The 18,130-nt window shown below is 43.8% G+C and overlaps 1 protein-coding gene across 2 annotated transcripts; it reads right to left on the bottom strand.

Annotated features, from left to right (window-relative positions):
* Positions 1-274: 274 nt before the first annotated feature.
* TOB1 (transducer of ERBB2, 1) lies at positions 275-13,583 on the bottom strand. Of its 2 annotated transcripts, none has more exons than XM_033139180.1 (2): positions 13,493-13,583; positions 275-2,166 (listed from the first exon to the last, which is right to left on the bottom strand). In XM_033139180.1, exon 2 carries the CDS (start codon positions 2,020-2,022, stop codon positions 1,024-1,026), a length of 999 nt encoding a protein of 332 aa, XP_032995071.1. In that variant the 5' UTR covers positions 2,023-2,166; positions 13,493-13,583; the 3' UTR covers positions 275-1,023. The 2 variants fall into 2 exon arrangements, with proteins under 2 accessions (XP_032995071.1, XP_032995070.1); XM_033139179.1 differs by lacking the exon at positions 13,493-13,583 and adding an exon at positions 5,204-5,451.
* Between the last annotated feature and the right edge of the window lie 4,547 nt (positions 13,584-18,130).

Genomic DNA, 18,130 nt, shown 5'->3' with positions numbered 1-18,130 from the left:
TCCAGCATTAAATAATATTTAGCTTTCACTGTTAAGGAATAAATGTTTTAACACTAACTGATTGCAGTATGGAAAGGGGATTTAGGATGAAAATTAGTTGAAGTATAAACTTAATACAACTGTACACTGTTATAATAGTAAGCAGCACAGAAAATTATCAACTTGCATCAACACAGCAGACTGCTTTATATTATAAGATCCATGTTAATAAAGGCTGCTACCCAGCATTAACATTGCAGTGTCATTTGACCATTAAAAAAATCCACAACACCAGTTGAATTTTAAAGAATTTTAATACAAACTTAATATAAACTATTTCAGTCCCTCTCTTTAACATAAGACACTGACTCAAAATACTTTTATACCTTTTTCAAGTATTGCACAATGTAGGTACAAAATTAATATTTACGATTACATTTTTTCCATAATATATAGCAAAAAATCTTTAAACTTTTTAACAGAAAATACAATTTGTGTTTCTTTCTTGGAAAAAAGTATTCCATACAATTTGAATTCCACCGCTTAAGGAATATTTTGCACACTTTTTAGAATTGATGTTTTTTAAGATGAATTTTATAATTTCAGTAAAAAAAATACAACATGAAGCTGCTGCAGTTGTCACAGATCACTGTAGTAAAAAGATAAAAATGCAATACCATGTTGTAGAAACAATATATACTCTGATATTTTACAAACTTTGTACTAAATTAAATTATACAATTAGAAAAGACCAATAAACCCACTTATTAGTGCCAATTTTTTATATATATAAAAAATCAGCCATGTCCTTGCTATATCTTAAATACTGTAAGAGGCCATATCTCGAGTATATTTAATGTACAGTCAGTAAAAAATAACTTTGTGCTTGGTTGGCAAATGAAAAAAATGATGCATGTTGTCCTTATCTAACCAAGCTTGAATGTATTCATACTACAAGCTTTTTTAAAAAAAACTCAAGAGGTGGAAAAGATACACCCTTGGGTACGTGCATTTCAACTTGTACAATATGATTTGTATTTTGTTTTAGTTAGCCATAACAGGCTGGAATTGCTGGTTAGAGTACTGCATGCTATTTAAGCTGAAATTCAAGCCATCCACAAAAGACTTCTCATTTAGACCTCCATAGGCCGCAAACATATCAAAGGCATTACTGTACTGGAGAGGGCTAAGGTTAAGGGGACTGTCGCCAGGGAATAGGTTGCTTGTACTACCTTGGCCCTGTACATTGGGGAAAATGAACTCCTTTGCATTAGGAGAAAGAGCAGACGTTTTCTGCTGCTGTTGTGGTGGTTGCTGCTGTTGTGGAACCTGCTGGCTACCTAGGCCAAGACCATAGAGAGAGTGCATGGAGGAGGAAAGAGCTTTCTGTTTCAGCAGATCGTTGACATTTAAGCCAAGGTTAGTGGGAGAAGTGCGGGCGACCTTGTTGGTGCGGCTGCTGTTCTTCATTTTGGTTGAGCCAAACTTGGTGGCAGCAAATGTGGCAGTGGTGAACGTTAAAGGCTGGGTGGAACGGGGCATGAAGGTTGGGCTCACAGTAGCAGAGTGACCAAAGGGAGGCGAAGGAGAACTCGAGACAGAAGATGCTGGGTCACTAATTGGCATGAACACCTGGGCCTCTGGGTTAAAGCTATTCTTGATTTCCTTATCCAATTCACATCCATTTTCATTGGAATCATCCACATAAAGCACTTTCACTGGTCCCTTTTCACCAATTTGGTATGAAACCTCAAACGGGTCAATCCAGACACTAAGATCCTGAGGCAGGTTGCCGCGAACATCATCAATGTCCAAACCACTCTCTTTGGATGCTTGTTCAATAACTGGGTCCACTTTCTCCCCTACATGTATACATCTAAACCCTGATCCTTTGTATGGCTTTTCTGGATACCAATGCCCTTCATACTTCTTCTTGAGTAGTCTTTCCAGCTCTTCACCAAAAATGTTCACACGTCGTCTGGGAAGCTTATTGTACAAATACGAAATAATGAAATTGAGTGCTACTTGTATTTCAAGCTGCATAGCTGCTACAGCACAGAATTACAAAGTCTCCGTTTCAAACCACAAAGAATGGGAGAAATGTTCAAAATACCACAGGAAAGCAAAAATTTGTTCAAAGTGCTGATTCTAGAAGATTATTATTCTTCACCTTGAGTAGTGTTGTTCCTTTAAGAAAAACAAAAGCAAAGATCCAAATAAGGAAAGTGCATAAGCAAGTCAACTAGGCCTCTTATTTTAGCATCACACTTTCCCTAAAATAGGTTATATTTCCCAACTCCAGACATTTGCAACACACTGGCACTGTATATGCAATTTAAATGCTAAGCAGATTAAATACACAGAGAACAAATGCAAGATCACCATGGATGCATTTCAAGTTCTGAGTTTCCAGCTCAGGTACTTAAGCAATGTGGAGAGAAGAGCAAGAGTCTAGGACATAAACTAAAGAGTGGTAGTAGTCCTGTAAATGTTTCTGCTACCACCTTTAGTTTTGGTGACTGACAGAAGCCAGCCATAACATTAAGATATTTGAAAATAATGCTAATAGACTAAAAAGTAATTCCTCATTTTGAGGCTATAAAGCTCTTAGTTTGAAGTGTAACATGTAGTTTTCAATGCTGGTAGAATTTCAAAACTGCTTGAGCTCAAAGTAATTCCTATACTTTGATAGAAAATGTGTACTTCAAAAAAAAAAATCTACATAGAATTCCATAATTAAAATTTTATTACAATATTCACACATGAATTTCCTCATGAGGAATCAAGCAAGAAGTCCATCCTTACCAGACAATCAATTTTTAATTATGAACACATTATACTATAAAGAGAATGGTTTTTTGCAGTTTTGTAAAGAGAATGTATTAAAATCTTCAGTGTACTAGGAAATTTGGAAAAGCTGTTAGCCAAATTCCTTACATAGATGGTATTCTCATTTATACTGAAATCAATGTAGCAGCTCTATAGAGTTAATAATAAATTGTAATATAAAATACAATGCTAAATCAATAACATTAACATACTACTGAAAAATCATACTGCCCAGGTTAAAAGCCTGTAAAGACAAAGCTTCTATCTTTAAAAAGTTACTACAAAATTTAATAAAGTCGTGTTTACTCATTAACGTTGTTTTTGTTTTTCAACTGCACTACATCGCATCGCAACAGTAGTTTTGAAATCTACTAAGTTCATAAGCTAGAAAGCAAAAATGCACTCAAAATGAGTAGATTCTATTTCCTTGCCCTAAATGATTAGCTTTCAGAGGTTAACCCAGCTTTTAAAGACATTTCCCTTTCCTTTTGCCCTCTTTACATGATAAGAGAACTACCAGCTGTATGATAAGGCGACCTTTAAACGATTGCTGGATCAGCACTGGGTGGGGATAAGGAAAGATCAAGGGCAAACAGAAGATATTTACAAATGCAACATATAAAAGTACAGATGATCTGATTGGACTAGCTATATGGAACATACAAAATGATTTATTAATCCATCTGTTTAACCACCCCTGCACGTACAAAATATATTACCCTTTCAAGAAGAACAGAAATTAAATTGGCATCCTTTCCCTGGCACAAAGACCTGATTAAACAAAACAACCTGGAACAGTTCAAATGTTTTCTAGCTTTAAAAAAGAACCTTTTAAAATTAATTATATATGTTAATTACGTTAGTCATGGAATTGGAGACAAGAGGGGAAAAGGAGGAACTTTTAAGCAGGGTATATGGGTGTTACATAACAAGGCAGTTGGGTCTCATTAGATTTCTGCTCACAGCTCTTGGAGCTCCAGCAGCAGGAGAAAAAGTGCTTTCTATGAAAAGGAAGATGATTGGCCAAGTCCCCTCTCTCCTGGTCTAGCCAGGCCCAGTTCTCCACTGTCACTACCAGTGGCCTTCCCTCTCATCTCCTTGTGCTAGGAACAAGGTTTTGAGCCAGAAGGGCAACTACTACCTTTAAAAGTGAGTTTTCAACCTGACCAAATATATGTAGGAACAGATATGGATAAGATCGCCTTATAATCACTCCCCCATTCCGGCCTGGTATTGTCTGGATCTTTACGGTCTCTACTCATGTAAAGACAGGATCCCTGCCCAAAGGGTTCCCCTGTCCAGTTATAGCTGGTGGGTTTGTCTCAGCACCACACTATAATTCTACCTTCTCTCTCTCAACCCTTGCCAACACAGTCTCACAACAACCACATCCATCTTAAGACTGCTGCCAATGCATTGAGTCCCCTCCCCCCAAAACAATCTCTCTTCTGGTTGCGATTATGCCTACCCCCTTCTCCCCACCCCACCCCCCCCTCCAACTGCACTCCCCTCTCCGAACAGGCTGTGCCAACTACACTTGCGCCTCCCCTCCCTCCACCGCCAACCTTCAAGAGGGCCGTCCCAACACTTCTGCCTCCTCCCCCTCCTCCTCCCCCCACCAGAGGAGGGGCTGTGCCAGACAACCTAAGCAGCCTCTCCCTCCCCAGTCACGGCAGGGATTGGGGGTGGCGTGGGGGGGAGAAAAGCTGTGCCAACCAACAACAACCCCCCCACACACACTTGGCACACGAATCCTCCCCCCCCCCTCCCGAGACACACAGTTGCTGTACGAGGCTGCCTTGTGCCACCGACCCCCCCCCAGCCCCCCTTTCCACAGCCGCTGCCTCGGAGGGGCTGCGCCTGCCAGCGCCTCTCGCTCGCTCGCTTCCCCGCCTCCCTCTGCAGGGCTGTGTCAACACCCTCAGCCAGCGCTGCCCTGTCAGCCCTTCTGCCAACACCCTCCCTCTGCCTCCGCACCAGCAACGCCAGCCAGGTCTGGTCCGACGCCCCTTCACCGACCTCCATGGGGCGGCCCCACGAAAGCTCCCCCAGACTCACCTTCCCCCACCCCACCCCACATACTCTCTCCTTCCAGTCGAGCTGCGCCAACTCCTCAGTCTCTCTTCCTCCAGCGGCGCTGGCACAAAAGCCCCCCGCCGCCACCCCTCACGCACACCGCCGGCCCTGCTCTATGGGGCTGGGCGACGAGGCGAGGGTGCGGTAAGCCGCCCTCCTCCACCCGAATCTTCTCGGCCGCTGTCCTCCCTCCAAGCCCCGCCGGCCTATGGCAAGTCGCCGACCTCCACCTCCTCCCTCACAGCCGGGTCTTGACAGAGGCAGCAGCTCCCCATCGCTCGCCCCACACGGAAGGAAGGAGGGAGGGAGAGATACTCACCCGGGGTGAGTGGGGGAAGAAGGTGATGTGAATAGTGCAAACAAATCCCGGTGGCAGTCCCGGGGGTTGGGGTTGAAGGAACGGAGGGAGGAGCTCAGTACCGAAGCCCCATAACCCCAGGAAGAGCGCTAGGAAAGGGTGGAGGGGGAGAAAGGGAGGATGGCGCTTCTCACACCCCGGGACGAGAGAGACAGCGCGCTCCGCCTCAGCAGCTGCTAGACGCCTTCTTGTAGCACCCGAGCACTCGCCGCTCCTCTATATATGCCTTCCCTTGCCCCGCCCCTTCATCCCGTGTGGCTACGCCCACCCGCTCTCCGCCCACAGCTCTCTCTGGCCCCACCCACTAACCTACCAATCGGCCGTCCCCTGTCCCGGGCGCTGCTCCTGATTGGGGCACTGGGCTTGCCAATAAAGCACAGTCCCCACCAGCCTCTGTTCCCCCACCTACTCCTAACCCCTCGGTCCCATCACATTCCCACTTTCCCCTCCCCTTGTCTTCGCTCTCCCCTTAACAGAGGGTTCCTATCGTTACCCTTTTCCCGTATCCAGGTGGACTTACAAACTGATCACCCCAACCAACCCCCAGCATAAGCGTGCCCTCTCCATGTCTCCTCTCCTGTAGGCGACACACATTTTCCCCTCCCCGCCCAGTTGTTCTATTCTGTTTAATATTTCGGCAGTGACGTAGCGCTGCATTGCATTCGAAGTCTGAGTTATGCCTCGCCTTTTCCTTTCTCCCTTTTGCCGTCGTCCTCAGGCTTCCCTCTTTCTCCTCTGGCAACTGTTCCCTCCTCTTTCTACATTTCTTCTGCTGTTTGCTTTTCCTTTAACTCTCCTGCCAACAGCGCCGTCCTCTGCTGCCACCTCCTCCTCCTTCCCAATCTTTGCAGATGCTCCTCCCCTGCCTATACATCCGCTCCCGGGTCCCCCTCCCACCCTTCTTATGCACACATCTTTAGTGTATTGATATATTCTGCTCATCGCCATCTTGCTTTCTGTGCCTCCCCCTCCCCTTCTCTACCCCCCCCACTCTTTCCTCTCAGGAGCCAATGAGAAACGAGCTCTCTCTACGGCTACGCTCACGCCTTCCCTCATCCCTACCCCCTGCTGCTGCGAGGCCTGCGGTTACGTCAAACGTCTACGTCACTCTCCTTTGATCACACCCCCTCCCTCCCTTCCAGGAAGGACGAAACTACGTTTCCCAGGATGCTCCTTGATGTTTGACGTCATCGAGGGGGGAAATGTGCCCGAACCTGTTAAAGGGAGAATTGCGAGGCATCAAAGGCCAAGGGCTCCTCAGCCGCCTCCTGTCTAAGGTGACCCGACATTAACTACACGGGCAGGGAGCACTCGCGCTTCTTGCCTTTTGGGTGGAGTCGTCGATTTCATACCAACAGAATTAATTCAGTGGCATACCTTTGATAGAAAGCAATGCTAGGATTAGATTTACCTGGTTTAACCAGGGATGGCGTTTCTCCGCCTGTAATTATTCCCGAAGAATATATCTCAGGCAAACTCAACGCTTCTACATCCAGTCAGGGTGTCCCGGTGCCCCTTCTCCGGAATGAAGGCAAATGGAAATGGAGATTGCTGCTAACACCTTTTGTCTTTGGCAAAGCAGGTTTTGCAGGCTTTTGCGTTGCTTTAAAATTCCGCAGAACCTGCTTCTTCAAATGTATCAGCTTGGGTCCAAAGAAACGCGACTGTACTCTGAATGCCTGCGTTCTTCCCTCTGTCTCTAGCCTTGACCACTGACAGACCATTAAATAGTCCTCTGTAATTGAGAAGATCCTAAACCTAAGGCACAACGCCTTAAAAAAGAAAAACACCACAGCCTGGCTTATCAAAAAGCGAGGGTGTGATTTGAATCGATAGCTACTATAGCTACTATCTATATTGGGTTTTTTTAAAAACCCAACACAGCTCCTAACACATCGTCATACCTGTCAAACAAACAGATCCCAAGGCAGGGCTATATGGCGGGGAAGTTGTTTGAATTTCACGGGCTGAGTTCCCAAAAGGGAGGCAGCAATTTTATCCTCACCCAAATAGTGCTCCTTAATGCACCCCTTTAGTTTGTCTTCCATCCTCCCCTAAACTGGATGGACTGATCCCCGCGGGTGGTGCAGTGTACCTCAATGGGCGCAGCGATGCACTGCCTCACATAACATACTCCATAACATAATACACTCCCTTTAGACACACCCATGTCAGTCATAGCGACAGACATTTTTACTAGCAATACACTAAAGCAACCGCAACGAACACTCATAGAAAAACACAAAGGTTTTGGTGTTATTTTGGAAAAATTGTGTTGGATATATCCAAGTTCTGGCCTTTGGATTTTGCGAAGGAATTTTACAAGACGGGAATTAAGTACCCAGCGCGGCAAATAATTAGTGCTGTTTATTTATATACCGCTTGATTGTAGCAACAACTCTTAAAGCCGTCATATGATGATGATGTTGAAGGGAATAAGTATCCAGCGTGGGAAATAATTTAGTGTTGCTTATTTATATACCGCTTGATTGTAACACTTCTAAACTGTCAGATGATGATGGTGGTGATGGTGATGATGATGAAGGTAATAAGCACCCAGCATGTCTAGTAATTGTTGATGATGGTGATCTGGGATGGCAAAAAAGGAGGAAAACTCGGGGATATTTGTGGTGGTGGGCGTTACCTTCATCTGTAGCTCTTTTTGACGTATAAACAGTGAAAGCGGGAGGGGGCATTGGGTGGGCATTGGGCAAGCTTCCTACCACAGAGCGGCGGCTGAGTAATCTTAGATCCAAAAATTATAATCCCCGCCCCCTTTCCTCTTATCATTGGTTCCCAAGCTGGTCACTCACCGGTGACCAGGCTGCGTGCCAATCTCGCATAGCCCACCCCGCTGCTGAAACGCGTCACGTGCGTCTGCGCTGCTCCTGGTAGTCCCTGGGTTTTTTAAAATTATTATTAGGGACCAAAAAAGCAATGCAAAGGAAGCGGGAGAAGAGAAGTTAAAGCAGACAGATGAAAGGAAGCGGAGGGGGAGGCCTTGCAGGTAAAGCAAAAGCGGGGGTGGGCGAGGAGGGAAACGTCGCTTTACAATTTTGCCCTTTGCTATAGGCGGAGGCAAAGCGCAATCTTTCCAGTCTTACTGCGTTGGTTGGAGCTGGAGAAGGAAGAGGAAGCCATTGGGCGCGGGAATCTGCCACTCAAAGGGAGGAACAGCGAAGGGACTTGCGAGGTCCGATTTCCGTAGTGGAGACGGCGAGGCTTTGCTGAACCAGGAAGGATCTCTGCGGTTTGCCAGGCAGCCCTTCCCTGTGGAGCTTTGCCATCTTCGCAGGAAGGGAAGGAACTGCGTTGGTTTCTTTCTCCACGAAGATGACTGAAATCAGCCTGAAGTGCTGCATGGGGGACTTTTAGGGGCTGGGCAGCGTCCAAGCAAAGCACATAAAACCGGGCGAGGCCGGGGTGGTGGTGGTGAGGGTTATGAATCGTGCGCGCGTTGGCAACAAGACTGGAAGAAAAGCAACCGGATTTCTGCGTTTGTGTCCGATTCCATATTTGAAACCTCCTTTGCATTTATGCGCATAGATTCCTCTCTTTTGTTTTTCATGGTAATACAGAACTACTTGGTTTTTTTTAAATAATAAAACATACGCAAAAACGTTGCGGTTGTATGCGCAAAAATACTTCCTTTTGTTTTCTCTCCCTTCTCATCTTCCCGCCCCCATTCTTTTAATTCTCTTTGAGCTAAAAATATTGCCCACAGGTAGCAACGATGACCGATTGGCTACATTCCCCCCTCTGTCACTGCTTGATTGGTCACTCAGAATCCAGGAGGAATACGTCAAAGTCGGGGTTTTTTGGAGGGGGGTGGCGGCGTATAAGTTAATGGAGGTTACTGTGAAAGAAAATAACCGTGACTGGAGCTCAGCAAGCCATTGCCTCACTTACCTGCTTTAGCAACGTCAAAGGACGCACTTAACTGGGCACGTGGTGGAAAGAGACAGGGAGAGCAAATAGCCCCCCCCCCCATAGCTGGCCCCTGAGTAATTCATGAAAAAAATATATTTAAAGCACAACTCTCCTAAAATGAGTGATGCTCCTGTGAAAACTAGTGCTCACCCATATGTTTTTAAGAAAATTAAGGGAGGGGGGGATTGTAAAACAGCTTGCGTTGGAAGGGGTACATAAGCAAGCAAATATGTCTAAGCATAAATCTGAGGCCAGCGTTTTTAAATGGTTAAAATATTAGACAAGGCCGCCTAATCCAGCCAGGAAGCCCACTGGATTTGGCCAGCCACTATTGAGGAGTTCATATGGTGCTATTGGTAGTGGTGACGGCGGTGTGGGAAGCCATGCGTTCAAGGAAAGTGTAAGGGGGTTGTGGGGCTCATGCCAGGTTATATGTGCACACACACAAGGTTTGCATGGAGGATCTCTGCATGCATGCCAAATGTGTGGGTGGCAAGAAAGGGGCATGGCTGCTAGGTGTGGTGGTGATGAGACTAGCCTGCGTTGCCCCACAACCCCACCTCGCACAATCCTTGAATACAGGGGGTGGGGTTGTTGGAACCTCCTTTTATCTCAGCCTAACTTCACAAGATTGTTGTGGTGATAAAATGGAGACAGGAAGGAGATGTATAGCTGTGAGTTCCTTTGGATAACCATATAATATAATGTACAACAACTTCCAAAAGTTTTCTTTTGTAAAATTAAAAAAGCCAACGTTGGTGTTACGTAGGAAGCTGCCTTATACTGGGTCAGACCACTGGTCCACCTGGCTCAGTAATTACCTTTGAAGTCCTAAATAGCTTCGGCCCAAGCTACTTGAAAGACTGTCTGCTCCAAGGTGAATGTGTCACTCATAATAGGCCTGCTGGATCAGGCCAAAAGCTCATACAGTCCAGCATTCTGTTCTCACAATGGCTACCAGATACCTGTGGGAAGCCCACAAGGACCTTAGCACAAACTTGTTCTCCCTGCTTGTGATTTTCCAGCAACCGGTATTCAGAGGCTTAGTCTCTGAGGTAGAACATAGCCCTGTTGCGTTGTCCATTTGCTTTCTGAGTTACAGTTGGTGGGGTGGCAATGCATGAAAGGGCTTTCTCTATAGCAGCACCCTGTACAGTACATTGAATTCCCTGCCTTAAGAAATTAGCTTATTTTTCTCTTGTGTTCCGCCAGCCTTTGAAGGCCTTTGACTCTGCTGTTTCTCTCTTGCTTGCTTGCCTCCTTTTACCTCTAGCCCCTGTGTTCTCTGATGATGCTTTTAGTCTTGTTTGTTGTTGGTAATTTGTTCAAATGTTGAATTCTTGTTTTTATTTTTGTTAGTTGCTTGGAGTGGCTCCTCTTGGAGGAGAAAATGGGAAATAAACATTGTTTGCACACAGACTGATAGTGACTGTCCAAGGTTTCAGCTCTTTCCTAGCCATACCTAGAGATGCTGGGCACTGAATACGCGACCTTTTGCATGCAAGGCATGCACTGTGTGTGTCCCTGAGCAGCATCAGGACTTCCTAAATACAAAACTTCAAGCTGAACTGTGGATAGCAGAAACTCCTGAATTAGTAGAGCTGGCGGGTCAGCAGGCATCCAGGTGCCTGCTATATAGCAAGGATGGGAGCCCGTGGTTAGACTCCCAACTCCCATGTGGCCCAGCCAGTACAGCCAATGGGATGATGAGAGTTGAAGTCCAACAACATCTGCAGGGCCACAGGTTCCCTATCCTTGTTTTATACCATATGTTAAAGCGAAAAAGTTCCCTCTTCCCAATATCTTAGGAACTAAAGTTTGACAGAAAAGAAAAAAGAAAATAAGCAGGGCTGTCATCAATTATCTTAGTTGCTTAATCAAAGAAATTGTGCAGGGCAATTCTACTCAGATATGTCCCACTGTCTTCAATGGCACTTATTCTCTATTAAGCAGAGTTAAGATTTGACCCTTAATCAATTACATTTGTTTAAATTTGCATATGAATATAACAATTCTGGAAATTTCCCAATTTTTATACCCCCCCCTACCTCCAAGGAGCTAAAGGCAGCATATAAGGTTCTTTCCTCTTCTACCATTTTGTTACATCAACACTTTGATGCAGGTTAAGACAACCAAAAGAGAATGACTGGTGCAGGGTCAGCCAATGAGCTAGCAATGTAGTCCTTTTAAAATGCTAATACCAACTATTTCTTGTCTAGTGGGCAATAAGTATGAACTTACTAAAGGCAGCCTATGATCTGTCACTTGGATTTTCATACCTCTGAACTCCCATACTATGGAAATATTCAGCCACCTTATATCAAACCAGAGGATTGTTGAACTATATATATAGGAGCTCTCAAGGTCTCAGCCAGGTCTCTTTCCTCACTGGGGCTTGAACCTGTGACCTACTGCATGCAAAACATTTTTTTGTCTTAAACACTGAGCCACAGCTCTTTTCTTGAAGTTTATTAGCTACTCTTTCCTACCTGGTTTCCCAGATATCTTTTGCTCTTTTAAAACACCTCACAGTCAGGCGCAATAGTGTATGGTGAATACCTTGACAATTGCTCCCATTGTATAAAGTGGGCTGAGCGATACATTTTGACCTCTCTACGGAAGAAAAGCCATTGTTGTATTACAGAAAAGGGAGAGTACTTTAAAAATAATAATAATAATAATGTAAAATTGAACACCCAAAAGAAGTACATAAATTGTCTGTTAACTTCAAGTCAACGACTTTAATTTCACACATGCTATGATAACCACATTTTATGTGGTGATATTTCATCATTGTTATTCGTCCATGTGATTAATCATGATAGCCATTCTTTTCAGTAATCAGCTGTGGTCCTTGAACAGTCTTTCTGGTGAACACAGGTGTCAATCATATGGAGGGGAAATGGCAGTACTGTACACAACGTAGTCATCCAAGTTTAATAAATACCAGTACTTTTTCAAGCTTTCAGCACGCCTCTATGATTGTTGGACTACATGAAGTGTGTGCTTACGTTACAATTCATGTTAATAATTACTAATGCCACTAATGACAAACTGTGCCATGTGGGAAAGACTTTTCATTTGTCAAGTTCTTAATATACTATGTAATCTCAGGAGTCCACACAAACCAAGTATTTTATAATAAAATATTAGTGAAGTTGTTGGCAACAGAATGAAGGGACAAATTATCTAGAAATAGCTGTGCCACTTCTTCATCCATCAATAAAGACCTTTATAATCATCCTCTCCAGTAAAGCAATTACTAATTTTGGAAAATATATGGCTTTTATCATTTGTTGGTGTTGTTAGGCCTACCTCCAAGGGCAAAGTGCACCAGGAGTATTTGTGTGGTTGTTGTTTTTGGAAGCTCCACAAAGCAGCATAGCATTAAGTATTCTGCAGTTAGAGTAGCTCATTCAGTTGGTGGAAAAACAGTAACAAATAAGCACTGCTAGCTGTCGCTGGTGCTGTTTCTTTTCCACCAGTGCTACATGAATGCCTCTGGTGGTGTGAGTTGAATTGCCAGTGTGCTACCAGTTGCAACTACCTGGTTTAAGAAAGCAGCTCTATTCTAGCCTAAAAGGATACCAACTGTCAAAGCAGGAGGGCCTTCTCAGTAGTGGCTCCCAGATTTTGGAACTCCTTCCCTAGAGAAGTTAGACTGGCTCCCTCCTTGTCCTTCTGCTGGCAGGTGACCTTATTTCAACAGGCTTTGGGGAACTGACCACTTTTAATGAAAGGGCTGGTGCCGTGCTGTTTTAATTGTAACTATCTGTGTGTTTTTAATAGATCTTTTATAGTTATATATAGTTTTAATTCTATTCAATTGTTTTTAAATGATTCCCCCCTCCCAAATGTTTTTGGCTGTTTCTATTTATCTATAAGCCACCTTGAGTCCCTGTCATGGAAAAAGGCGGGGTATAAATAAATAAAACAACAATAATAACTGATGTTTGTAAAAAAAATGTGTGCAGTGTGTAGAAAGTGTAAAGAGATAATTTTTCTTCCTCTCTCATAACAGTAGAATTTGGGGTCACTTGGTGAACCTGACTGACAATAGATTCAGGATGGGCAAATGGAAATTCATATTAGCACAACACATAATTAGCTGATAAAATCATCTGCTGCTAGATATTGTGATGGTCACTGGCTTAAATGGCTTCAAACAGAGACTAGTGAAATGAATGGAGAACAGGCCGGTTAACAGCTAGTAGCCAAAAAGCTAAATGGAACCTGCAGGTTCAAGGGCAAACTTATGCCTCCAAATACCAATTATTACAGGAGAAGAGGGAAAATAGGAAGAGAAGGGCTGTTACTTACATCTCTTGCTTGTTGGTTTACTGGACTCATCTGGTTGTCCAAAGTAGTCAGTAGGATTCTGGATTAGCTAGATCTTTGGTGTGATCCAACAGAGCTCTTCCTGTGTTCATTCTGGAAAGGTTGAGAGATCGGTCATGGTGATGCTCACCACAGGCTTCAGGTGTTGAATTATTTCTTCCCTGGATATTAGCAAAACTTGAACCAACCTCATGCTTCATTCATATACATGGTTGTCAGCTCATGGTCCCAACGGAGCCACCCTGCTTTTAATTACTGCACGGTAGGGGAAGATCAGCACACATGTCATCTCTTATTACCATAGCCCCAGTAACGCTTGCAAAGTGTGAACATCCCAAATGATTTATTGTTCCACTAAGTCATACAGGAGACAAAGGACTTATAGAAAGCAACAACGATAAGAGAGAGGATCTGATTCCTCTTCCTGTGCTCAGTCTATACAGCATTTCCCTCACTCTTCTGTAATAATTCACAGATGAAGATGTTTGCCCACTGATTTTTCTAAGGGTGCATGTGGTCAATGCCAGCATTCCAAGGATATATCCCACCTGGATCTACCTGCAATTATGGTACTTGAATTTCATAACACTTGAGATAAAATGTAAAATGCACTTCAGTCACATACATTTGGATATTCAAGGCCTGTTGGTGTTTTATACTTGATTAAAGTGGTGGTGTCATACTAGAAAAAAAAAGAGGTGAGTATGTTCATTCAGGCTATGAGAGTTTTATAGAGAAAGTTATGTGTATACATAGCCAGGGGATAAGTTAGTGCTGCTATGTAAACTGCCTGTGTACTAAACCCGTGTACTATAGAGACTCCTTGGAAACAGGATTACAGTTCAGCGGCTTGGATCCAGACTGACCACACAATCCTAACCAGGTCTACTCAGTCATTAGTCCTATTGAATTCAGCGGGACTTACTCCCACAAGTAAGTGGGGTTAGGATTACAACCTTAGCCGTGCTTAGAGTAGACACATTGAAATAAATAGGACTAAGCCCCATTGATTTCAAGGGGCCTGTTCTAAGCACGACTCATTATGGATTCAACCCAATGGTGACTTCTCCCAATTTAATGGAAACTACATGGGTGGAGCTGTGGACTAAACCACTAAGCCTAGGGCTTGCTGATCATAAGGTCAGCGGTTCAAATCCCCGTGAAGGGGAGAGTTCCCGTTGCTTGGTCCCAGCTCCTGCCAACCTAGCAGTTTGAAAGCACGTCCAAGTGCAAGTAGATAAATAGGTACCGCTCTGGTGGGAAGGTAAACGGTGTTTCCGTGCACTGCTCTGGTTTCGCCAGAAGCAGCTTAGTCATGCTAGCCACATGACCCGGAAAAACTGCGTACAAACGTCGGCTCCCTCGGCCAGTAAAGCCAGATGAGTGCTGCATGGGCATTAAAAATTTTTTTAAATGGTTATCGGCAGCCTAAAAGGAAAAAAAAGCTCTCCTCCTGAAAAAAAGCTCAACGACTGGTCTTTCTCCCCCTCCCAAAATCTCAATAACAATTGAGCTCTTGCCCTCTTGCCGAGGCACAGTTGGCCACTGTGTGTGTGTGTGTGTGTGTGTGTTGCGCCGGCTGTTTCCCCCTCCCTCATGCCGACAAAGAGCTGGCATGCCTACCAGAGACCAAATCCTAGCCTGCACCCTGCTTGGTCAAATGGGGATGCAGGCTGAGACTTCGGCAGTGTCAGGGGGCAAATCCGAGGGCTGACCATGGTCTTAGCCTGGGTTCTCATCCTTCCTCGTCTGCCTGCTTTCTGTATCCACGCTACATCGTGCTGGCAAGAGAGGAACGGTTTCTGCCGGGATTCATCATTGCAAGGGAGCTTGGGAAACTGAGTTCCCTTGCATGGCGAGTAGTTCCTTTGCGAGGACTGAGGATCCTGGGGAACTGACTTTTTCAGCCATTTGGGGCTTTCTGTTTGGGGAGGAAAGTTTTTCTGTTTTTTGAAGGTGTTTTTGTTTTTGAACCCAAATGACCATGGCTTGCCCCCCCCCCCCAGTTTTGATCCTGGGTACGTCCCTGGAGCGCCGCAACCCTAGAGTCGTTCGCAACTGGACTTAACTGTCAGGGGGTCCTTTAACTTTTTGCCACAAAATACATCTGCTTTTAAAAGGGTTGTAATAAAATGTAAAATACCTTAGGCATAGGCATGAGAATGGAAGTAGATATAACAAGCAAGCAATAAAGATGACAAACCCTTAAAAATAATCACCATTGTTAGACTTCAATGGATCTAACCTATTTCAGAACTGTTGTGAAGGTGAAACAATACCTGCCTGGAAATTTTAGGAATTTGAATTTTATGTGTTCACCAACTATAAGCCACAAACTGCATTGTGTGATCATAAAATGCAGATAAATGGTCACAAAATGGAGATCAATGTCTCCTTAGTTCCTAGTGAAAAATAGAAAGCAGTTGCTAAAATGGCTCTGAAGTGTCTCTTTTTCAAAAGGAATTTCCAAGAATGTACAGTTTGTTACTGATTCACTCTTCACATGGTTGAATAAACACAGCAGAATGAATAAGTGCCTTCCACAGCCTGCAATACTGCCTCAATTCCTACCAATACTTAAAGTTTACTTTATCTTACTGCATTGGATAATCAACCTGTCTATTGATTCGTGAGGGACTATAACTCAGTGGTAGAATATACGCTTTGCATGCATAAAATCTTGTTTCATCCCTGGCATTTCTACTTAAAAGAATCAAACATCAGATGAGAGGAAATGCCTTAGACGCCAGAATGCTGCTGTCAGTCAGAGCAGACAACACTGGGCTACGTGGATAAATAAGCTGACCTGGAATAAGAAAACTTCGTATGTGTAGCCTGGATCTGCTCCTCAAAGCAGTTTAATTTAGCAACAGATATATCCACACAATTTTAATAAAGGTGAGGCAAATGTTATTTGGCCACAGTTTCACTGTGGAAAGAAAACTTGTTTTCATCAATGTCGCCACATTTCATTTATACCGCACCTATACAATATATCTATTAAAAGACCATTCTAGGCCCACAGGATCAGTGACAACAAGATAGTGACAATAGAAAGCAGGAGGCTTAGCCTGAAGATAGGATTAAACAAAGCATGAAGAACAAGATGGAACAAGAAGGAGAAATCAAGGAAAGAGCAAGAGCATGACGGGCCTTAATGGTAAAAATGAGTTTATAGCAAGTGTAGAAAAGGCGGGGGGGGGGAGGGCCAGTAAAGCAAAATAAGACAAGAAAAAAGAGATAACACATGAGCAGAACAGTGGCCCAGACAAGCAGCAAAGCTGAAATAAGGGCAAGATGAAAAGTTGGGAACCAGTAGGAATAATATTAGCTCAATCGAGATGATAAACAACCGCTTGAACTAGAATTGTAGTTATAGCAAAAGGCAGATACAGTTTCATTTTTGCAATGTTAAACAAGAAATAACAGCAGGTCTTTGCAACAGAATTAATGTGAGAAAGAAAAGAATGCCCAGAATCGAATTAATACATTTTCAACTGCAAACAGTAGAACAAGCAGCCAAAGAAGTATGGTTAATAGCAAGTACAGTTAGATACTCGGAGAAGATTTTATAGATACTATTGTGTTTGACTTGAGATGATGTTTCGACCCCGCAAGCAGAGGCATAGGAAGGTCAGGTGGTACCCGGTGTGGAAAATTTCTTGTCCCCCCCCCAGTGACACACCCCCCCCCCCGCAAAAATGGTTTCACGTTATTTCATATTTTCTTACAAAGGAATAATAACAAGTAATAATGATAAAAAACTTTTATTTATATCCCGCCCTCCCCGGCCGAAGTTGGGCTCAGGGTGTCTAACATCAGATACATAACATTGGTATAAAATCAAACAATAATTAAATTACCTCCTAAAAACATCTCAAAATCAAATTAAAGTCTAATTACATGGCTTTCCACAGGGTTAGGGTTGGGAACAGTAAGTGCTCCACTGAACTGAAATTTCAGCCTTCAAGACATAGGAAAACAGCCAAGTAAACAGCTATTTTGGTGGAGGAGGGTCAAGATATTAACCAATATGCCTGAACTTTCATATATAGTTATACAATCCCTAGTATAGTAAGATAAGACCTTTGGAGCAGGCATTTATTTTTTTAAAAAAGTTTTTTTTTTATGAACCGCCCTAGTAGGGCAGTAATTGTTCCTTGATAATTTGTCACCCCTCCATTATGGAACATGGGGCGGTCCGCCCCCTACGCCCCCCCTTGCTATGCCCCTGCCTGCAAGATAGGATTGCAGTTAGTTAATTTAGTATTGCACTTATATCCCACCTTTTGTCCAAAGAGCTGGAGGTTTCTTACCTCAGATAATAATTACAGTGGTACCTGGGTTCCAGTTACAGGTAGGTAGCCGTGTTGGTCTGCCATAATCAAAATAAAAAATTAAAAAATCCTTCCAGTAGCCCCTTAGAGACCAACTAAGTTTGTTCTTGGTATGAGCTTTTGTGTGCATGCACACTTCTTCAGATACCTGGGGTTACATACGCTTCAGGTTACATACGCTTCAGGTTACAAACTCCCCTAACCCAGAAATAACGCTTCAGGTTAAGAACTTTGCTTTAGGATAAGAACAGAAATCGTGCTCTGGCGGCGCAGCGGCAGCAGG

The sequence above is a fragment of the Lacerta agilis genome, chromosome 2 (genome assembly GCF_009819535.1).
Source record: "Lacerta agilis isolate rLacAgi1 chromosome 2, rLacAgi1.pri, whole genome shotgun sequence".
Classification (NCBI taxonomy): Eukaryota; Metazoa; Chordata; class Lepidosauria; order Squamata; family Lacertidae; genus Lacerta; species Lacerta agilis.
This window is presented reverse-complemented; position numbering and strand designations above follow the sequence as displayed.

Bases quoted from the DNA above. Each gene is read 5' to 3' on its own strand.
- TOB1 (XM_033139180.1), bottom strand. From the start codon at position 2,022: ATGCAGCTTGAAATACAAGTAGCACTCAATTTCATTATTTCGTATTTG.